The following is a 21334-nucleotide window of genomic DNA, read 5'->3' on the forward strand; positions in this document are numbered from 1 at the left end:
CCCCCGTTTTTGATCCCATTCCCCACTCCACCCCCACAGAATGTCTCTGGTATATGGTTGTTCCTAATGTCCTTTTTAACTCAAAATGGGATCTGGATTCCTGAATAACTTCAGATAAGCTTGGCAGTGAACCTCAAGTCCTGAGAGCCATTGAGCTACCTGGTCTCTCCAGCTCTTGTATCCTTAAGATTTCTTCAGCTCCTTTCCTCCCAGCACAACCTGCCTCATAAGGGCTAAGATTATACATAAGCCCTGGATGGCAGCAGTACTCAGGTGATCCATTTACCTTGCTGGTTTTTAGAGACTGGTTGGGAACCATGAAATCTAGAAGTGGAAGGTGGCTGCTTTGTCAGTCTCCTTGTTATGCACAGTTGAGAATATCACATTGAGTCACTGCCTTGGGTGGAATTCTAGATCTTTATTTCTTAGCATCTTCTCTGTGTTCCTGCTCTCTCTCTACAGGGTACAGCAAGACCTTCACTGCTGCTCTTGGGAGTGTTGACTCACAGGTGACAAAGGGCATTACTTTTCTCAATCTTGGTAAGCAAAACAGATTCGTCATCTCTCTGATCCTTCCGTCAGTTACAAGGCATGCCCCACCTTACTGTACCTGATTTTCTCTCTGTGCACACCTTTTTCTCATGGCTCTCTGGAACTCGAATTGTGATGACATTCACTGACCTTTTTGAAGCCCAATGGGAAGGTTTTCTCTGGTTATATCTACCTTTTTAGAAAATCTATGGTATGTGCTGTCTTACTGTTTTAGTAGCAATCCTAAAAGCCATTTGTTAGTACAAAAATAATGACAGTGAATGAAGTATTCCTTACAAGCCTATAAAAATAATATATCATTTTGTCCCTTGATTCTAAAAGCTTCCAAGTCCCAAATGTAATTTATAGATCAGATTATGTGAGCTGTTTTTCACTGAGAAAGAGTGGTAAGGGATACTTAAGTATTAGGGTGAGCATATTGAGGGAGTCTGGAAGGAAGAAAATAAAGAAGAGGTTTATTGTATCTCTCTTTTTCCACACTCATAGGCATGTGGGGGCACAAACAAGTTAGCATAAGACTGAAAAACAAAACTGTCATGTTGTTTGCCTACACACAGAACATGACACAATATTTTAAAAAGAAAATCTACTGTCATGGAAAAGTTTTAGGAAGGTTTGTTGTGAGGAAACTGAACAAAGTGAAATCTATAAAGTTCATTAATTTTTTCCTTTTATTTTGAATGCCATTATTGATGAGGTGAGCTATGCTAACTGTGGCAAATTTTAACTTGGGCTCTGAACCTAGGGGAAACTGCCTTGGAGAAGCCTGATTTTACTGCTTCCTGTAGTAAAAGATAAACATAAGGTTTCTTGAGTCTGGGACTTGATTCTTATCAGCAGCCTACTATCAGCATCCCACATCACCAGTGATATGGGAAACTTTCTATTAAAAAAATCCATCCTGTTTTTAAACCCTTGGGAATGACTCTTGAAAAGGGCAGGTGATCTTCAGAGTGTGGCAAAAGAAGTACTAGCACTTTGTAAAAATAGGCCCATGATCATAGTCATTTTCCTTCATAAACATATTTTCTGATAAAGGCACCAAATTGTACCCAAGGTTTAAACTGTTTTAGAGAGTTAATTTTTATAACATTTTTTGAGTGGTGTAGTTTTTTTTTTTTTTTCGCTATTGTTTGCATGCAATTTCCCTTAATTGTCACCCTGTTAAAACAGGCCTATATTAATTGAAATATTAAAGGGTAGTTTTTTTTTCTTGAAATTTTTTATGAAATCCAAACACCTTTTTATAAGGATGATATGTTTATAAATAAAAGCTACCATTTGAAAAATGGGATATTCTATTTACTTATTATTTTGATCTTATAATTCTGCTTGGTGATGCTATCACTTTTACAGATCATTAAACTGAGGCACAGAAAGGCTGAGATGTATGCCTAGACCTCCTTTAAGTGTTTCTTACCAGGGGTGCTTATTTTAAATTCTTGCTGCTGCTTTAACAAATACAACTTCATAACAGCGCAAACATTTTCTTACATTTCACGAGGCCAGAAGTATGAAATTAATCTTGAGGGACTAAAATGAAACATGTCTGGGAATTCCAGGGAAGAATTCATTCTTTGCTTCCTCCAGTACTTAGAGGCCAGCATTTCATGGCTTGTGACCACATCTCTCTTAATTTCTTATATCCTTATATGTCATCAGATTTCCTTCTTATAAAGATATTTATGGTTATGTTTGGATAAACCAAGGGTACTTTTCCATTTCAAGATTCTTAATACATCTTTGAGGTCCCTTTTGTCAATTAAGGTAGCATATTCACAGGATTAGAGCCTGAACATTTTGGGTAACCATCATTTAGTCCACCACAGGTAGTGCTGACATTTTTGGTGAGGTGATAATTTGTGTGTCCATCACACAGAAGGACTAGACATCTCTGTATCCACTTCCCAGTTGGCAATAGGAATCTACCACCATATGCTTGCAATGATGCAGAATACTCTTGCTTATTTTCAAATGTCCCCTCTCTAGAATTAGCTGGCTAGGAGTAGGCATTTGCCTACATTATTTTCTGGCTCAGTGCTTTCCATTGAGTTCAACTATTTTGTTATTCATTTTTAAATTTAATTGTGGTTATAATAGTATTGCAACCATTTGTAATAAGCACTTTAACATCACTCAAGCTATGGTGTTTGAAAAGACACTTACAAGTCAACTGATTAGAATTTTACATCCTTTTTCCTATCCAAAAAAGACCTATATAGATACTAGCATTATTTCTTTTCTTCTTAGGAAAAGCAGTCTCACTCATAACTTAAATATTTCACCTATGGGTTTCTTTGTTTTTCTCAGATCCTAAAAAAAAAAAATTAATGGCAAGAGCTACTTCACCCTGCCATTCCCCAGAGACCTAGTTTTACTCCTTGCCTCAAGTGTGTACAAATGCTCTTACAAAAAAAAAAAAAAAGCTAGTTCAGGGACCATGAAGTTGTAAATTTTAGGCAGCAAGCTAGGCAAGAAATTAAATTAACACTTCACAGTGTCAGAATACTTATAGAGATTGTTTTGATAATTACTTTAAAGTTTATCTAAAAAAGTGATGATGATGGTGACAGTGATGATGAGTATGATGATAAGTAGACAAAGAAAGGAAATTACATTTTAGAGCTTCCCCAAAGTGGCAGAAACTATGAAAGAAATTTCCATAATAAGTTATTGCCCCCCTATTAGGTTAAGTAATAATTCATATTGCTTTTCTGATATTTTTTATTTTCATTTGCCCTCAATAGATCATTTAAATTCAGTCCACTTAGACTCAAAACTACAGCTGTAAGTTAAGATAACCATGGCTAAATATGTGAAAAAGAAAACTAACCACAGACTGAAATAAATTGTACCTGGCTAGTAAGATGAAATGTATTGACATCTTATAGCTTATTACATTATTTGAAATGTTTGCATTTTAGAGGTTCAAAGAAACAAAGGGTCCTGTGACGCTCTGGACTCGATCTGTACTTGGGTAACTCTTACCGTGTGGAGATGACTTAAATCTTTTTCTTTTACAGACTACTATGTGGCTGTTTACTTGCCTGGTCATTTCTTTCATCTGCTTAATATTCAACATCCAGATCTGATCTGCCACAGTCTATTTCTGACAGGTATGGTTGTCGTTTTTTCTTCACCAACTTAGTCCTTTGGGGTTTGATTTGACTTTAATATTTGTTTGGGTAAATGAGAGCTCTTTTTATTTGCTGATCTTCTCTCTTTTTTTTCCAGGAAGCATTGACACGCTACCTCATAGTCCTTTACAGTCACTATCAGGGTCCCTGGTACTGGATTGGTGTTCAGGAAAGCTCTATAGAGCACTCCTCAACCAGTCATATTTAGTGAAGTTCCTATGGAACACGCAGCTAGATTGTGAGAAGATGGCCATGTTGCACTGTGTGCTCTCATGTGGCCAAGATGCACGGTTCCTGGAAGCCAAGGTGGGAATATAACAAAGTTTTAAAATTGGCAAACCACCTATATTTACTTAGTGGTTGAAAATGAACAGAAATTATTTTCTTTTTGTATGCTGCCTTTTTAAGTGATCCCAACCAGATCTCAGACTGTGAAGGAGGTGTATGTGTTCTTTTGAATATTTGCTTTCCTGTATTGTAAATAAGTGTTTAACTATATCAGTAACATGCCAAGGAAATGCTCTACTGAGTGAGATTCTCAAATACCTACTTTCCTCCTGGTCTATTTTTGATGTATATCATCAATAGGTTTAAAATATGGTGAAATGTATTATTACATTTTCAGTAATGATAGCTCATATTTATATTGCATATTATAGTTTACAAAGCACTTTCACACATTTCTTGTCATTTAATTTTTACAGTTTCCCTGTGAAGTCAGAGAAATCTATTTACTAGCCTTGCTTGGGAACACAAGAGCATCTTAAGCAGTTTTTTTTAACTGAAATCATATAAATTTACATTTATTTACCTACCTTTTGATAGAGATTAAGGTTCTTACTTTGTGTAGCAGCTCTCTGAGTCAAATGCTCCACATGGGAGTTATGCTCCCTCCCCCTATATGAGCTAATTGAAGTTCAAAATTAATTGAAGTGCATAAAACCACTATAATATTGTATCTGATTTCTTCTTACTCTCTTTTCCTTATCCCTTACCTTTTTCTCCCCTAAGAGCAGTAATTTCAAAGGAATGTATATATTTTGGGCAATATTTTCTTAATGTGTTATGTTGTCTTGCTGACAAACTGTTAGTGTTTTAGATACATGCTTTTGAGTCTTCCCAAAGATTTCAACTTATAATTGGCCTTTTAGTGACCTACCAACGCTTTTTGTGTCCATGTTTCACTTGTCTATAGTAATATTTTATTAAATTATCTAGTTATGAAAATAAGTATAATTAGCAGAAATGGGAGAGTTCACTATAGCTGGACAAGCCTTACAATTTCCATTAATTCTAATGTAGGGCATGAGGAACTTCATTCACCTAGCAGGTGAGGTTGTTTATGGAGATCACTTGAGAGAAGTTGATATGACAGCGGTTATCTCCTTGGGGAGGACATACAACGATGCTCACAAGGTTAAATGATCTGACAGTGTTTGCAATAGTGAGTGAGCTGGAATTCAGACTCACGTCTGCTGCCTTTAAGCTTAGAGGCTTGGTTTTATTTTCTCCTATATCCCATGGCTCTTCACTATATTATGATTTACTCACTATATTATGATTTACTTACTATATTATATATATATATATAGTATATAGTATAAGTATAGTATATAGTATAGTATTGTATATATTATATATATATTATATATATAGTGATTAGTCGCTATATTATGATTTACTCACTATGTTATGATTACTATATTATGATTTACTCTCATAAAAATAAACAATAAACTTTGGGTGGAAGAATGGCCAAGGGCAATTATTAAAAAGATGAGTAAAGGCCCTCCCTGGTGGCGCAGCAGGTTAAAGCACAGCACTGAGAAGCTAAAGCCACTTCCACATGAGTTCGATTCCCGCCTGCCCCGGAGGTGACCACATGGCGTGGCAGACCTCTCCTGACCTGCCTGCTGCTCCCCTCAGCAGTGTACTTTGTCGATCTGCCTATTCTGTTCTCCACTCTGTCTTTGGTGAAGCCTCTCACCGCCCCTGAGCCTCTGGCCTGTACCCCAGTTCTGTATGCACAAATAAATAAATTTTTAAAAAAATCAGAGTTCTTTAAAAAAAAAAAAGTGAGTAAAAATGACTTCACAGCCTTGCATTATCTATCTTGAAGATAATGTATTATTATCTTCAAATAATGTGTGTTCTTAGATAGTCAACATTAACTGTAGAATGAAGAATTTATATATATATATATATGGTACTCTTGTGCTGGGGCAGGTTGCAGAATTAAATACCAACAGAGTTGTCTTTTTACTTTTTGAAGATTATTCAGTGGATTTCTGAGAACGTCTCTGCCTGCCATTCATTTGACCTTATTCAGGAATTTATAATTGGTAGGTATTGATGATGGCTCATGTTAAGTTGAATCCTTGACCTTTTTGCTTGCGGGAAGGCAGTAAATTGATAATGCCTCAATCTCTGTCAAAATGATGGTTAAGAACTTTTAAAAACTCTGTTTTAGTAGGCAACTAATTAAATTTCAATCTCTTGTGGTTTGGTGAGAAATTGTGGCTGTTCAGAGACTGATGAAATGGAAAAACTAACCATGATTTAAACTTACTAGTAATTTTTTTCAGTAACATGTAACTTTCTTAGCTCATGTTTTGTGTTGATTGGTTTTGTATGAAGTAATATAATGTCATTTGAATAGATTAGTACTAAATTTTCATTGTAAAAAGTGGAATCTAACCATCTTAATCTGTAGATAGAACCATAATAATTAGCCTTTTGAGGGTCTGATTTGCTTTAGTACATTTGTGATATACTAAATCTGCTTTATTCTTCTTAAGAATGTCTTAATTTTATGTCTTTTTTTTTCTTCCAAAAATATCCTCAGCTTCTTCATACTGGCACATATATGCAGAGACGAGTAACATGGATAAACTTTTGCCATATTCCTCAGTCCTTACTTGGAATACAGTAAGTTAACATTTTGTATTACTCATACAATTAAAATTGATTTGCTCTATCCAGCTATCAAATAGAGATGAACTAGTATATCTTGGTGATTATACTAAGTCAAATAAACCAGGAAGTGAAAAGCAATTACTGTATGATTTTGCTCATTTTGGAACTATAAATGACCAAAGTAAACAAACTGACAATGCGTAACAAAAATAACTCTCAGACTCTGAAAAATATGGTGGTTACCAGAGGGGGAGAGGGATGAGAAGGGTAACATGATGGTGTATTGGTCTGGAACTGTGGTGGACAGTGAGCGAAGTACATGCACGTGATAAGGGGCAAAGCTGTAGTCCCCAAGTTAAAAAGTTAATGGCAAATCAGTAAAATTCGATTTAAAAAATTGATTTATGGGCCTTCCCTGGTGGTGCAGTGGGTTAAAGCACTGCACTAAGAAACTTAAGCCACTTCCGCATGAGTTCGATTCCCACCTGCCCTGGAAGAGATCCACATGGCGTGGCAGACCTCTCCTGACCCACCCGCTGCTCCCCTCAGCAGTGTACTTCGTCAATCTGCCTGTTCTGCTCCCCACTCTGTCCCTGGTGAATCCTCTTACCGTCCCCATCTCTGGCCTGTACCCCAGTTCTGTATGAATAAATAAATAAATAAATAAAAATTGATTTATATTTTTGAGTCATTGTAGGATATCTCCATCATGGCAATCAAGGTTGTAATTTCATTTCTGATTTGACTGATAAGGAAATGACTTGGAATTTTCTGACAGAAAAATAATAGTGAATCCTTAGCTATGGGCCAAAGGAAGTGATATCAAACAATAGAGTTGATAATGCAATGGGGTATTTGTTTCTCTTGCTGCTACCAAGCAGACCTATTCTTTTGTCATCTTCAGGTGGTATTTTATTTATTTTTTTAGTGACTGGAATGGCTGGACCACTGTTATAATTCTGAGCTGTTCTATTTGCTCAGCACAGGTCAGATTAGCACCCTATCATCCTTTTCCCAGCCATACAAGAAAAGTAGTAATAACTTCAGAGCATCAAAAATCAGTAAAAGTCATTACTCTTAAGCATACTCACTGCATTCAACCTTTTCTCCTTGGTGTGGACTTTCTCTTTTTTAATTGAAAGTATGGCTGAAACATTGTTCATTTTCTCTTGAACATGTTGCTATAAACTGAGCTTTATTAGATTAACAAGTGAGAGTCATGAATAGGCTGTCCCCCAGAAGGTTCTGCCTCTTCTCCTTTCACACTTACCTGTTGGAACTACACATCTCAGACAGAGATTTATATCAAAAAGGCATTTTGGAAAATGAATTTAATTCAGGAGCATGGGCACAGTAAAATATATAACTGTGACTCTTCCCATTTTGTATGTAGACAACTTAAATGCAGTCTTTATAAAAAGAAGTTTCAGGTATGTTTAATTCCTGAAATTTTGATATACACAGCAGTAGTGTTTTCTCAAAGATTCTTTCTTTTTGTTTCTTACCATTAGTTATTAAACTTTCACACCTCACATGGGTGAATTGGTTGTGGGAAACCCATGGGGATTACAACTGAGATGAAAAAATGCACAAAATGAAGAATGATGTTAAAAAAAAAAAAACTTTTCATGCCTCATTGTAGAATTATGAGAGAGAGACCTGAGCCTGTTCCTCCTTTAAGAACTCGTGTGAATACCACAAGACTGTGGTAACAGGGCAGGAAGTTTGCAGGTTAAACCACTCAGTCAGGAAGTGACCACTCAGTCAGCTTCCTCCCCTCTCTGCCCTGCGCAATGCTTGTTGTTTGGCCCCAGGGTGAATCCAACCCCAGGTTAGTGACCAGAGGCTATGGGACAGGTCCTCTTGTTCCCAGAGGTTTGTTTAAAGATGGCACATGCACTAATGGGTGAGAGTATATCCCAACAGGCAATTCCTCACTTTCTCATTGCTCTTCACTCTGTGGGGCCTGTTGTTGTGGACAGGTGCGGTGATGCCAGGAAACCTGATGGGAAAAACAATATAAAAAGCCCAAATTATGACCACTAGATACTGAGTTTATTTTAGGGTTTACTGTATTACTTGATGCTGCTTGCAGTTGGAGTCTATTACCTTGAAGGTCTCTCTAATCCTGAAATTCTAAGAAGTCTCTGCTTATCTTTAGCAATGATGTAATTCACTTACTTTTCCTATTTCTAATCTGCAGCTGTTCTTAATGCCACACCTTTACCAAACATTACAGAGAACATTAATTTCACACTTCTGTATGGAGCTATATAATTTCTGTAAATACTTGAATTTTTTAGAATACCAAAAAATATGGTTAGTTTGTAAGATACAAGAAAATGTGGTAACACCAAATTGTGGTGTTTAACTAGCCTTATTGTACCTGTTTTAAGATGCTACTTATGACCTAAAACTGAAGTAAATTTTAATACTTTTCTGAAGTGTCCTGTGTTGCCGAGTAGTGACAGGTGAAGTACACAGCAGGTTCTATCACAGACTTCCTGCTGCCGCATTGGAAAATTGGGTGCTGGAATGTTTGGGATATTTTTTTCCCAATCACTTTAATGGCCTTTTCCTGTGGAAAAGAAAAAGATAAATTCTGACCATGCTAGAGGTAAATTCTAAGTAAATATCAGGTTTTATTGTTACATAATACCTTCTCAATTATTTTATTGCCTATCATCTCATTTTAAGGAAATGTAAGATAAATTGACCATTTGAGGGGTGAAAACACAGTTAACATAGAAACATACTTTTCAAAATGGCAGTGAGTAAAGGGCGCTTTGGGATATGGAGCCTTTTTAAATTTCTGTTTCAATGTGCACTAGTTAGGTTTATAGTTTGGACTTCCTGGTAGGAGTTGCACATTGGTCACATTTGTCATAGTACTAGTAGTATATAAGCTCCTGTTTTAAAAGATTAATTTATTTATGAATACAATAACTGGGGTACATGTCAAAGGTGCAGGCCGGGGTAAGAGGATTCACCAGAGACAGATGGGGAGAAGAACAGGCAGATCCACTGAAACACACTGCTGAGAGAAGCAGTGGGTGAGACAGGAGAGGACTGTTGGTCATGTGGGTCACTTCCGGGGCAGGGGATTGAGCTTTTGCTGCAGCGGCTGCAGACAGTTTCATAGTGCTACACTTTAACCAATTGTGCCACCTGGGAGGGCCCTACTGTATAATTCTTTATGAGGATTTCTCATCCCTGAAGTTATGGTGGAGGATGAGGTGCAGAGAAATCTACTACGAAAGTCATACAGGAATCATATTTGCCTTGGTATCTCTAGTGAGGCAGGAGCCAACTATAATACATGTAAAGAAAGTAGAAGGAGCATAAAAAAGTGGACCATATTCTTATTCTTATACTTGCTGGTGCAAATGGTATTTATCTCATTTGTTCTTTAATGAAAATGTGCACATAATACCCCACATGGCATCTGTTTTCTTCATATTAGCTTTCTCCTTCCCTTTAGGGGTCCTGTCAACTATTATAATCACAACTTTAAAGAATATTTCCCTTCCCAAGGGAAGAGATAGGCTGGGCCCACTGTTATTTATATACCCCACGGTTTATTTAAAATAGAAGTTAACAAACTGGAAGCAGCCCTCAGCTTCTGTCTGTGCAAAAAAATACTTCCTGAAGACTTGAGGGTATCGCAGTTGACACATTTACCACTATGCATATTTTTCTCCCCTTTAGGAAATTCCTGGAATAACCCTTGTGACAGAAGAGATTGCATTGCCTCTTATGAAGGTAAGGCCCTTACAGTGAGACAGAGCACAGACACACAAGGCCTCCTTGTCCATCTCCACACTCCACTGAAGTAAAATCTTGCTACCCCTGGTGTTGAGGGATTCTAAAAGATCCATAAATTGTCGGGGGAATGTGGGGGTAAGGGATAAGATTAGTTCTATAGAAAATCCTACCAAGTGGCTGATTAGCCACTAAGAATGATGTTAGAATACTTTTTAAGAATGTCTTTGAAGAGGGAAGTTTTCTGAAGGTGGAGAACTATAGGGCACAGTGAAAACCATATACAACTAGAACTTGCCACTGTGCCTCCAGCCAGCCTGGACTGGAGTTCTTTAGAGGGACTGGTAGCTACTTTGTACTACTTTTGTGCTGCTACCTCCTTAAAACACTCGCACCCACTCATGCTCACACGCTGTCCCTTCTCCCTCCCCCCACTCAAAACCATTAAGTAAACCTGGCTGGGATTATCTAATTTCCTTCTGGTTCTAAGAACAGCTTTTCTGTGCCTCAAGAGTTACCTGCGTTGGCTGTGATCTCAGTCAAGTTTCTGCACACCACCTCCTTCCTGTCCACTAAGCATAGCTATTACTGTCTTTCTACAGTCTGGTGGTTTTAGTAGAGTTTCTGAGTACAATGGGGACAAGGCGGTGGGTGGGGTGAGTAGAAAAGAATATGTATGTAGTTAAACTAGAGTATGTATTAGTGCTGTTTCCTTGAAACTCTTTTCTTGTTTTTGGCACTGCCTCCTGTTAATTACAGCTTGGTGTGTACTGGGAAATCTCAGCTTCAGGCAGCTGGCAGCTCAGTTTGCTGCTGCTTTTGTTTATATTGATTCGTTTGGATCCCAGTTGGGCAGACTGGCCTGGGGGTGGGGAGAGGACTGGGGAAGTGTGGGTGTTTGAGGTCAGGCTGATGCACTGGGGGTGAGACAAGGCCAGCACCTGCAGGTTCGGTGGTTCTGGGTTGTGGTCCAGGGAAGCGTCCTCTAAGGAGACACCGACAAGCAACGTTTCTAGGTGCAAGACCACAGTGAAGCTCTACAAGGGTAGGAAGACAAAGGGGAAATGGTTTGATTAATATTTTTAAAGTTACTTATTAGACACACTGTCTTTTCATTTTTACTGCTTTTGCTCCTATCACCATCTGACCCACAGTGTGTTTACTGCACATGTGATACATTGGTGAAGAAAGTTTCCAACAGAACAGAGAAATGTCACCCACAATTCCACATTTGTTAACACACTGATTGTCTGTTTCTCCACTTTGACTTCCTCTTTGTCACAGGTGTGCCTATTTTACCCAGTAGTGATGAAAATCAAGAGATATTTAATAAAAATTCCAAATTATAATGTAAATATTTTGCAAGTTTCTAATAGAAGCTTCATAATTATGACTTCTGAGGACCCCATAGAATTCTGTTGGCCTTTACTTTTCTCCTTAGTAACTTTGCAAGTCTGCATGCAGGCTGTGGTAATGTGACAGTGGCTGTGTCTAATTTACTGAGTCATTCTTCTGTTTTGGGGCATTAATGTGACTAGTCCCAATTTAAAAAATTGTTTTGCTACTAAAAATAATGTTGCAATGGATGCTTTTATCCGTATGGTTTTTCAAAAACTTATTCCTCAAAGATTACAAACCCACATTTAAACTAGATGGAAAGGTAACAACAATTTTTGTAGTCTTCTATTAATTTTTTTTCATTGAGTAAACATTGCATTATAACATAAGTTTCAGTGCGCATTGTTATAAATAACAGCACATACACTACATTACATTACTTCATTAAATTTACTACTAAAAGTCCAGTTCTATCCATCACATAGAGTTGGCTCCTTTTACTAGATTTCCTGACATCCTTGCCCCCTTCCTTTCTGGTAACCATTAATTTGGTCTTATAGTCTAAAATCTGTTTTATTTAATACATTCATTTATTTTGTTTCTTTCTGTACCACATTTGAGTGATGTGTATGGGGCTTTTTCCACCTGATTTATCCAGTAGATGAACCTCTGTTGCTGCAATTGACCGAATTCCATCTTTTTTTTTTTTCTTTTAGATGAATAGTATTCCATTGTGTATAAATGTCACATCTTCTTAATCCAGTCATCTGTTGATTGGCAGTTTTGTTTTGTTTTTAACTCTTGGCTTTTGTAAATAATGTTGTATTGAACTTAAGGATGCATATATCTCTTTGGTTGGTGTTCTGGAATTCTCCAGGTCAATACTCAGAAGTAGGATAACTGGATCATATGGAATTTCTATTTTTTGAGGAATTTCCATATTGATTTCCATAATAGCTGCAACAATTTACATTCCCACCAACACTATAAAAGGGTTTTGTTCTCTTTGTGTCCTCTCTAACACAAGTATAAGTTTTGTTTCTTATTGCCATATTATATTCAGAAAAAGTTGTGATAATTTACCCTGTTACAAAGGACTTAAGAGTTTATCAGTTTTATTATCTTATCAACATTGCATATTTTTATTAAAAAAATTAAGTATAGGGCTCTCCCTGGTGGCACAACGGGTTAAAGCACAGCATTATGAAGCTCTACAAAGCCACTGCAGCACGAGTTTGATCCCCGGCCAGGGATCCCTAGCCAGGGAGCTGACCCACATGGCGTGGCAGACCTCTCCTGTTTCGCCCACTGCTCCCTTCAGCAGTGTATTTCAGTAGATCTGCCTGTTCTGCTCCCCACTGTGTCTCTGGTGAATCCTGTCATCCACCACACTCTGACCTGTACCCCAGTTCTGTAAGCATAAATAAAATCTTTAAAAAATAAATAAACTAAGTATAAAAGGCCCTCCCTGGTGGCACAAAGGGTGAAAGCTCACACTTAGGAAGCTATTGGCAGCCACTGCACCATGAATTCAGTCCCCAGCCAGGGAGGTGACCCACATGGCGCAACAGACCTCTCCTGTCCTGTCTGCTGCTCCCCTTAGCAGTATATTTCAGTCAATCTGCCTGTTCTGTTCTCCACTCTGTCTCTGATGAGCCCTCTCACCACTCTCACCTCTGGCCTGCCCCCAGTTCTTGAATGGGAAGCTCTTTTTAAACATTTTACCCATTGATTTATTCTAACAGGACATTTTGGCTTTGTTTTGGATCAAAGTAGCTTATTTGTGCACATTCTGGTTTTATGTTTTGTTTTCTTTGGTGTGTGTGTGCAAAATGATGTTTTTTGCCATCCATTTTATTTCCCCCTTGACACTCACTTTGCCTTTCCTCCTCTGCCCTAAATATCTTTAACATTTGGCACTGTTAACAGTTGTTTCCGGTTAACCCTTGTAAACCTGCTCAGGAGCAGTTTAGTGACTCCAGAGCTCTCCATGTGCCAGTGGGAAGTGGTATCTGGGACACATTTGAACTCACTGTCTTCTCCACACACACACACACACACACACACACACACACACACACACACACACAGTCATTAAGGAAGTCAAGGTGTACCCCAGGACTATCCTGGAGCTCAGGAGAAAGTACTAAATTTGGTTTAGCCAGTTCCCCTGGTTCCCACCCCAATAACTACAGTACCTTTGGTTCATAGCCATTAGCCCTAATATCTTAGTTGTTCTTCCATCTCTCCTGCACAATATTGCTCACTTTAGCTGCTGCCTCTGTCTTTGACCTACTTCTTCTATCCCTCCCCCAAGTCCCAACTTAATTATATTGCGATGAACCTGGTTGCCTCGGCACCTCCCATGTCCTCCTTCTTCCCCAGTGGCTGCCCTCACCATTCTTACCTGACTTTCAACATCCAGGGACAGAATTATAAATTACTTTCAAATGTGTGCTGGCTCCCAGACCCCATGAGATCTGGGAGACCCTTGTCTGCTTTCACCATTTGCTACCATTCTCCTTGGTAGATACCGGCCCTGAGAAGGAGTCAGGAGAGGAGAGGGCAAAAGGAAACCAACTGAACACTTTCTTCTTTCTCTCTCTGCAAATGACTAGTGTGCAGGAGAGTTTTCACACATGTTCACTATATGAACTGTAACTTAACTGATATAAGCCTATTAGGTTAGAAGTTTTATCACCTGAAAGACAAAAGTCTTCCTTACTTTCTAAAGCATTTTCAAAGGAATTTTAAACAATTAAGCAGGTATATTGAAACAAGCTTCCTGCCTTAAAAGGAATGTCAGAAAAAGTGACCATCATAAGAATGACTTTATCCCTTTGTTGTAAGATATGACTTTCATAGGAAGGTTTCAACTTTCATGCATGGTAAGCATTATTACTGATTTTTCGGGTGAGACGAGCAACCATGAAAACTCTTTCACCAAAGGAAGCATATAAAGATTAACACAGAGGGAGAGAGAGAGAGAAAGGTTGGGGGTGGGGAACATGATGAGCTGCCACAGAGGAATGGAGTTTTTCACCTAAGTATTTTTTAAGCCAGACATCTTTAGTTTACATTTTATCAAGTAAGGGAACCTTCTATTTCTTAATTTCTTTTTTTTTTTTTTAAAGATTTATTTATTTGGGCATACAGAACTGGTGTACAGGCCAGAGGCTCGGGGGCGGTGAGAGGCTACACCAGAGACAGAGTGGGGAGCAGAACAGGCAGATCGATGAAGTACACTGCTGAGGGGAGCAGCGGGCGGGTCAGGAGAGGTCTGCCACGCCATGTGGTCACCTCCGGGGCAGGCGGGGATCAAACTCATGCAGAAGTGGCTTTAGCTTCTCAGTGCTGTGCTTTAACCCGCTGCGCCACCAGGGAGGGCCCTATTTCTTAATTTCTTTAGAGCTCACCTGCCCTGGAGACTCAGATGGCCAGAAAGACTTAATGTCCCTCCCCACACCTACTGGAATGTGAGGGTGTTACTGCAAGTATTTATGTTTATCAAGGGCCTTAATACTCCTGAGCACTTGGGAAAAGAATAGTTGACACTTCAGCTTTCTCCATTCAGAGACTAGTTTAATTGTTTCTTGACTTTTACAATTGGTCAGAATATGCCTGCAATTAATTGTCTATTGAAGCAGAAAAGACACTTTTCCCCCCTTGACCTCTGCTCAGTATAAGCAAATACAGAGCCACCATTACTTAAATAAAAGATTGCAATGTGTAGAAGCTTGCACTTTCTAAAAATTAGAAGGATTACTTTGACAGCAATGTTAGTATCCACAGAAATATCAGTTGGTTTTGTGGGAAATAGTCATTGATTTTCCAAATTTTGGCTTGTACATATGTGATTTTGTTATATAACTAGAAATATATATTTGGTCTTCATCCACTGTTCCTGGCACAGAGCTCCTAAAACCCATGCCATTTCCTTTGTTATTAGAGCTGTAGGACATCTTTTGTTTTAGTATTTAGTGTTGCTCTCAGTTCCTGAACTAGCTTTACTGCTTAAAGGTGAAATGGATGTTGTTTGTTATTCATAGCAAGTCCCTTTCCACCATACCATAGTTTGTTAATGAGACTTTTGGAAAGCTAGGGATGGATGCAGTGACAAGGAAATACGACTTTGGGTAAAAGGCTAAAACTCTCAGCCCCAGTCCCTGACCTCTGAGGAGGCAAAAATGACTAAAGATTGAGCCCAATCGCCAATGGTCATTGATTTTAATCAATCGTGCCTTTGTAATGAAACCTCCATAAAAACCCCCTACTGAAGTGGTTCATAGAACTTCTGGGTTAAGGTGCACATGGGGGTGCAGGGACGGTCATATGTCTGGAAAGGGCATGAAAACTCTGGGCCCTTGCCCACATGTGTTCCTGTACAGATAGCTCTTCCAGCTTACCGTTTCTGGGCCAGTATATAGCAAATAAATTTTCCCTGAGTTCTGTCAGCCACTGTAGCAAATGATTGTCCCCAAAGATAGGATTCTGGGAGTCTGATTTATAGTCAGTAAATCAGACTGGGCTTGTGACTAACATCTGAAGTGTGTGCGTCCTGGGGGAATCTGATGCTATCTCCAATTTGAAAAATGTCAGAATTGAGTTAAATTGTAGGACATCCAGCTGGTGTCAGAGAACTGAAGTAGGGGAGAAATAAACCCATCTATATGGTACCCAGAAGGGAAGTACTCTATACCTAGACTTCTATAGTAGAGTAGAGAAAAAAGTAAGTTTTTCTTACCAAACATTTTCAGGAACATTTGAGGTACAGTGAGTTCAGTTATTATTGTACCAAATAATGCTAAAATTCTGAACATAAATTATCCAGCTGGCTAATTCATTATTGTCATATTTGTAGAAATGGGGTGGGGAGGGGAGGAACTTTGATCTGTTACCTAGATGGTGACATTAAGGAATAGAACCAGGATCAAGAATTCTTGTTTTGTTCTTCTAACAGCCGGTAGGCAATACTACTCTTGTTCATAGTTTTGCTTAGATGCAGTGTCTAATTCTTAGGGTTGAAATGATGGAAATACCTTAACATTGACATTTTTCAGGGAATATGTTGATTATGAAATGGAATGGTTTAGGGTGAATTAGTGGTGGGAAGCCCATGGGGATTACAACTGAGATGGAAAAATGCACAAAATGAAGAATGATGTAAAAAAAAAAAGGAAGAAAGAAAAGAAAAGAAATGGAATGATTTAGAGACACATTTAATGATTACAGCTCATTAAATATGAATGAGAGAACCACCCAGTTGAGCAAAGAAGAAAGACTTTGGTTAGATATTGGGAAGAAAGAAGAAATCTGTTTGTAAATAGGGGTGTCTGCACATAACCGTGCAGTTCCTCAGTAGATAGCCTCTGGCATTCCAGTCACGGGTCCTGTGCCTGAAGGGTCCTCATTAGAACGCTTTGGCTTAGTGTGGTTCTGTGCAAGCTGTGTGGACACAGACACTTCTGTTTTATTCTTTCTGTGCTAAAGGTAGTGGGTCCCCGTCTCTCATCTCAGCTGGTACTGAAAGTAGCTGAGCTGTTTGTTACAGAAGAGCCAAATTGGACTGATATGTTAGCACTTCTAGTTGAGCCCTGGCACGGAGAGTAAAGATTCACTCCGAGTTGGCTTCCTCTCCTATAAGATGTCAGTTAATCAGCAGAAGTAGGACTAAGGCCAGAGGGCTTTTTAGAAATGAAAGGCACAACCCTGGCAGTAATTTACAGATGAGCCTGTCCCACCAGGCATTTAAAAAAAAAAAATCAGCTGGCCGTCCAAATCATAAATTGAAGCAGTCCCTTGGTTCAACTCTTTGTTCACTTAATAGTTGTGATGGGTTGCATTTTGTAATTATTTCATGTCATCCTCAGAGACAAAATGAAATTATTCTTCAATAAAAGCAGTATAATTTCTTCTTATGAAGTCAAAATTTAAAACCCCCACTTGTGCAGGAAAATTTTACAGGGTCATTTTTTGATGATCTGATGACTTCTAATACCAGAGCCTCTCAAAAGTAGCAAATTGAGAAATATTTTCCTTATGAACATTTTAGAGTATGATTTTAAAGGGTTTTTGAAATCTCCTCAAGTAGCTGGTTATTTGCTTCTTGGGCTGTTGAGGCTTTCACTTTGTGTCATTGTGTGGTGCCTGATGAATATATTGCTCAGCTTGTTCCCAGTCTGCCTGAGCTTTAAGGTGGACTGTTGATGATGCAGCTTCACCTCAATGTTTTATCACTTAAAAATTTATCTTGGAACCTCTTTTTAAATTTTCTGGGGTAATGAGCATGCTGGTGTTAAATTTGCCACTTGAGATCCTTTGCAGATGGCCTTAGCCTCTTTTATTTTATTTTTTTTTAAGATTTATTTATTTATGCATACAGAACTGGGGTACAAGCCAGAGGTGCAGGGTTGATGAGAGGATTCACCAGAGACAGAGTGGGGAGCAGAACAGGTAGATCAATGAAGCACAGTGCTGCGGGGAGCCGCAGTGGTCACCCCCGGGGCAGGCGGGCATCAAACCCATGCTGAAGTGGCTTTAGCTTCTTAGTGCTGTGCTTTAATCCGCTGCACCACCAGGGAGGGCCCTTAGCCTCATTTTTAACCAGATCCGTTATGTAACAACCCAAGAGTCTTCAGACGGCTAGCTCTTCAGCCTTTAAACAACGGAGTAGATATACTGGGGTCAGTGTCAGAGAGTGGGACAAAGACCAGGATTACCTCTTCACATGCAAGTAGTGTTAGCAGCTCTGTCTGAACATTGGATTGCCTGCGGGGAACTTCTAAAACTCTTGCCATTTAGGGCACATCCCAAACCAGTTATATCTCTAGGGGACATAACATGGTTGCAGAGGTTGGGAATCACAAGCTAGAGGCAGATAGCTGCACCAGGGGAACAAGCACTGTTGTTTGTTTCTTCTGCTTCCTCCAATGCTGAGTCTCCAGCCTAAATCTATAGACCACCTTCTGGTCTCTCAGTCTTGGTTCACTCCTGGGAGCCCTCCCTTGGACACCCTCTTGTTATCTCTTATTTACTGCAACCCATTATCATCCTTTGGACCTCATCTTTTCCCCAGATTCCCACATAGACCTTCCAATTTACAGTGCTTTGTGTGAATTTTCATAATTTAAAAACTGTACCACTTATATAGCAGATAACATGCCATTCTTTGTTTTTCTTTGACTTTCTTAACAACATGTATTATTATAACATCCTGGTCTGTGATCCCCTTGAAAGACCTACAAGTTCATATTAAATTATTTTGGGGAGTTATGGCTAACAGTTTTCTTATTTAAATCTAACTTTTTACTTTTTTTTTTAACTCAAAATATGTTTCCTCTTAGTGTTTTTTTTTTTTAAAGATTTATTTATTTATTCATACAGAACTGGGGCACAGGCCAGAGATGCGGAGGGTGAGAGGATTCACCAGAGACAGAGTGGGGAGCAGAGCAGGCAGATCGACGAAGTACACTGCTGAGGGGAGCAGCGGGCGGGTCAGGAGAAGTCTGCCACGCCATGTGGATCTCTTCTGGGGCAGGTGGAATCGAACTCATGCGGAAGTGGCTTTAGCTTCTTAGTGCTGTGCTTTAACCTGCTGTGCCACCCGGGAGGGCCTCCTCTTAGTGGTTTTTTAATTTTGAATTCCTTTGAAAAATTCAGTACAAGCTGTAGAGCTTCTCCCCAGAAAAGGGTTTAAACACATACTCCATTCCACATATGGTCTGTGGGTTCTTTCCATGGACATGTCTTATCTCTTTGTTCTCAGATGCAAAAGGCATCTCAGGAAAGGAATTTTAAAATGGAGAAGTGGAGAGAAGAAAGGCAATTTGGAAAAGATCTTTTCTTAAGAGCCACTCCTAAAACACAGTTTTAGAAGTGTGTGTGTGGGGTCCTCTCACAGGAGGAGGGTGGTATTTGGTCTGAGCTGAGGAGGCTAGGTGCCAGCATTGCTTCCTTCCCTTATCTTATCTGGGGCAGTATTCGATGGACAGATGCTTTTGGCAAAGCAGGCAGAGCTAATAGCTTCACTGACCACCAGATGTCACTACAGCACCAATTAGTATGTCTGAAACCAGTGTGAACTAGCAACAAAGCTGTAGTGACTGCCTGACAGGGACCTTATAAAACCAAATGTCACAGGATTTGTTTATGTCATTAAAAATAAAATTAAATTATGAGAAAGGCCAAAGGCCAGATAAAGGTATATTCGTGATAAGGAAATGGAAAAGGAAAGGAAGTGAGCAGGATAGGGCAAGTGGAGAGGTGGCGGAGCAGTAATTTCCTCTAGAAAGGACACTTTCTTGGAAATAGATTTTTCTGTTGTGGGAGCAAGTTAATATTATTATGTAACTCACTTCACTGAGACTCCAGAATCCATTTTGAAGTAATTGTGACTGTCCATTCAGTAAGATTTTGGATGTGTGTTTAATGTAAGGGTGTTTTTTTTTTTTAAGATTTATTTATTTATGACCACAAGTACTGGGGTACAGGTTGGAGGTATAATGAGGTGGGGTGAGAGAATTCACCAGACAGAGTGGGGAGCTGAACAGGCAGATCCACTGTAGTACATTGCTGAGGGGAGCAGTGGGCGGGACAGGCGAGGCCTGCTGTGCCATGTGGGTTGGCTCCTTGGCTCCCTGGCTGGAGACTGGGGATCAAACTCATGCTGCAGTGGCTGCCTATAGCTTCATAGTGCTGTGCTTCAACTTTGCACCAACAGGGAGGGACCAGGGTATTTTGCTTATTGAGGCATATTTTCATTATTATTATTATTATTTTTATTATATATATTTTGGTTATATAGCCTAGTCTATTACCATAGCAGTTTTTCTTTTTCAATTACCCACTTTCTTTCTTTGTTTTTTTTTTGTATCTTTAAAAAATTTTCTTATGGGGCCTCCCTGGTGGCTCATGGGTTTAAGTCTCAGTACTATGAAGCTAACTGCAGCTACTGCAGCATGAGTTAGAACCCCAGGCAGAGAGCTGTCCTCCACCTGCTCCCCTCAGCAGAGTGTTTCAGTCAATCTGTCTGTTCTGCTCCCCCTTCTGTCCCTGTGAATCTGCTCACCACCACCCCATACCCCATAACCCTGTACCCCAGCTCTTGTATGCATAAATAAATCTTTAAAAATTATTTTTCTTACATCCTTGTACATTTATGTTCAGTATTTGGTTTGTTCTCTCAGGGCTTGTCCCCTTAATTCTCCTACTACGACCACAGCACCTATGAATTATGACCATTGTTCTTTGTATGCTTCTTTCCCCTGTTTTGACCCCTCTCCCTCCTCTGCTGTATACCTCAGATCTGTGGTTTGCTGCAAGTTTTATCTTTTCCTGACCCTTTGTTCAGTTTCCTTATATTATACCCATAAGTGAAGCCATCCAACATTTTTCTTTCCTTCTGACTTGTTTTGCTTACCATAATCCCTTCCAGCTCCATCCAAGCCATATCTTTTACAAGTGCCTTTATTTTGGCAGGAAAGTGTATATCATAAACCCTTCTCCATTGATTTTAAAAAAACAATTAGTGGTACCTCACCCCAGTGAGAATGGCACATCTTCAAACAACTAGCAACAACAAATGTTGGCGAGGATGTGGAGAAAAAGGAACTCTCCTGCACTGCTGGTGG

General features: G+C 39.2%; 1 protein-coding gene across 1 annotated transcript in view; it reads left to right on the forward strand.

The window, feature by feature from the left end:
- The window catches only part of GSAP (gamma-secretase activating protein), an 84601-nt gene that overhangs the window by 35490 nt on the left and 27777 nt on the right, over positions 1-21334 (forward strand). Inside the window, exons 14-19 of the mRNA XM_012721081.1 lie at positions 463-540; positions 3576-3668; positions 3787-3995; positions 5962-6031; positions 6535-6617; positions 10314-10367. Coding sequence (XP_012576535.1) covers positions 463-540; positions 3576-3668; positions 3787-3995; positions 5962-6031; positions 6535-6617; positions 10314-10367 — 587 coding nt within the window. The remainder of the gene's footprint in view (positions 1-462; positions 541-3575; positions 3669-3786; positions 3996-5961; positions 6032-6534; positions 6618-10313; positions 10368-21334) is intronic.

Source organism: Condylura cristata, unplaced genomic scaffold (assembly GCF_000260355.1).
Source record: "Condylura cristata isolate star-nosed mole 26May11 unplaced genomic scaffold, ConCri1.0 scaffold00005, whole genome shotgun sequence".
NCBI classification, from domain to species: domain Eukaryota; kingdom Metazoa; phylum Chordata; class Mammalia; order Eulipotyphla; family Talpidae; genus Condylura; species Condylura cristata.